We start from the raw sequence: 2,499 nt of genomic DNA on the forward strand, positions 1-2,499 counted from the left end.
ATTTAAGTATAGTTGTATCAAGGATATGGTCAAAACTCTTGAAAGTCAATTGAGTATATTTACATATTAATTTTAATATCCTTAAAATGAGTTCTATAGTTAGAGACTAAATCCCTCAACAATGGTTTATAAAAAAAATACTTTTTATGATAACTTCTAAAATTTAAATCTTGATTAATAATATATAGATCACATTCATCTAGCAACTAGACCAAATCTCTAAGAGAAGAACATGAATATCAATAACATATGGGAATTTATTTATTTATTATTTTATTAGGCTGGAGAGTCCACGTATTTAGAAACAAAATTCCAGATATTTTTATTTTTTAATAGCGCTATAGAGGTTTCAAATCATCTTTCATCCCTATCCATTTCTAATTGCATTAGATGAACTCCTCTATTAATTGAATAGTATTTCGATTTATTAATTGGAGAATATTATGTCTATTATATATTTGCTTTAACTAAACCGTAGACTTGGCTTGATTTGTATCCTTCGCATAGAATTAATATGGTCTGATCATTTCAATTACTCGTTAATTTGATGCAGGGTAAAAAACTTTCATAACGTGGTTTCATCTTTGATTAGGCTGCGGTGGGAACGTGAAAAATTCTGACATATCATGATTATAAATTAATGGAAAAATGACCATTTCCTTTTCCAAATGCACAAACTGTGTTGTTGTAAGCATAGAAATATATAATAGTGTGTAGTTGCTGCAGAATGGTTCTTCACGAGGGATAATAAATAAGGAAAAGGGAATAAAGATATTCATTGCAGACTTGGCCAATCTCCCTTGGCTTCCCTTGTGGAGAAAGCAAAGCAGAGACTATTTCAACGATCACCATCTATAAATAATCTTGTTCCCATGCAAGATTTCTCACCCCTCAGCTCTAATACACTTTGAAGAATTAAGATAGAGATAGTCTGATTGCAATGAAAAGAGTTCATTTTCTTGCAACTTTTGTATTTCTGGCTTTCGCTGCCTCGTTTGCCTTCGCCTTTGACCCTAGTCCTCTACAGGATTTTTGTGTAGCCATCAATGATACAAAGGATGGCGGTATGCTATGTTACTATCTGAAGTTCATGTTTTTTCTAAACAAAATTTTCTGATTAATTATCCGCAACGTTGCTTTCTTTTGATTTCTACTAAGAACTTGATGCTAACATAAATTCTTTCATGCAGTGTTCGTGAATGGGAAATTCTGCAAGGACCCAAAGCTTGCCACAGCAAATGATTTCTTCTTTTCAGGGCTCAACATTGCCAGAGACACCTCCAATCCAGTTGGCTCGGTGGTCACTCAAGCTAATGTCGCTCAAATTCCAGGGCTCAATACTCTTGGAATATCGGTGGTTCGCATTGATTACGCACCATACGGTGGCCTGAACCCACCACACACTCACCCTCGTGCCACGGAGGTCATAACAGTCCTGGAGGGAACGCTCTATGTTGGCTTTGTCACATCGAACCCTGATAATCGTCTCATCACCAAAGTCTTAAAGCCAGGAGATGTTTTCGTGTTCCCATTTGGACTCATTCACTTCCAATTCAATGTGGGGAAAACCAAAGCTTCGGCCATTTCTGCCTTGAGCAGCCAGAACCCTGGTGTAATTACAATCGCAAATGCAGTCTTCGGATCCACTCCACCTATTAGATCTGATGTTCTCGCCAAGGCCTTCCAAGTGGACAAGAAAATAGTGGACTATCTTCAGAAGCAATTCTGGTACGACAACAATTAGAAGAAAATCCTACTGGTAATATAAGCTGACTGGAGGCAATATAGCAGCATACCATATTGATTGTGTTTGTTATCTTTTCCATTTGTTGTCACTTAATAAAGAGCTGGATTACTTAATAAAATGGATTGAGGATTATGTATGTAAATAAATATTGGAAAGACATTTTAACAGAAATAAAAAAACTAAGTCATGAAGTGAAGAAACAAGCACAAATAAGGATACGCTATCCTGTGCTTCTAGGAACCTTCTGATTTTTTCGCATAATTATATTAATCTAATTTGTTTTTTTATAGAAAGAGTAATAATCTAAATTCTATTGAAACAAAATAATTTGCTAGCAAAAATATCTAATTGTTTTTTTATCAATATCTCTGATTTCAATAAACGAAATCTCATGTTTAGTTCATGTGATTTATTTAATCAAAATCAAAAGCATTTAGAAGACATATAAAAATATAATATAAAATAAGGATAAAAGGATATAGTCATAACAAAAACCCTTTTATCTCATTAACATGCTAATATTTGTTTTAGAAAATTTTTATCAGAATATTTGTTTCTTATACAGCATTCTATTAATATCACAAAAGTACATCGCCATTCTAAGTGAAAAAAATAACATTATGATAATTTCTATATGAGTGTGTTAAAAATAAAAAAAGAATAACACAATGCTAGTGTGTTTCTACCAAAAACTCTTTAAAAATATCATTAAACTTAGTCTAGTAGATCAACCTTGAAACATGATGATTTGT

The 2,499-nt window shown here is 33.0% G+C and overlaps 1 protein-coding gene across 1 annotated transcript; it reads left to right on the forward strand.

Annotated features, from left to right (window-relative positions):
• Positions 1-901: 901 nt before the first annotated feature.
• LOC105135318 (germin-like protein subfamily 1 member 13) lies at positions 902-1,872 on the forward strand. The gene is made up of 2 exons (XM_011040136.1): positions 902-1,064; positions 1,191-1,872. The coding sequence occupies exons 1-2, from the start codon at positions 941-943 to the stop codon at positions 1,742-1,744; spliced, it is 678 nt and encodes a 225-aa protein (XP_011038438.1). The 5' UTR covers positions 902-940; the 3' UTR covers positions 1,745-1,872.
• The last annotated feature ends 627 nt before the right edge of the window (positions 1,873-2,499 follow it).

This window comes from Populus euphratica, unplaced genomic scaffold, assembly GCF_000495115.2.
Source record: "Populus euphratica unplaced genomic scaffold, PopEup_1.0 scaffold64.1, whole genome shotgun sequence".
NCBI lineage: Eukaryota > Viridiplantae > Streptophyta > Magnoliopsida > Malpighiales > Salicaceae > Populus > Populus euphratica.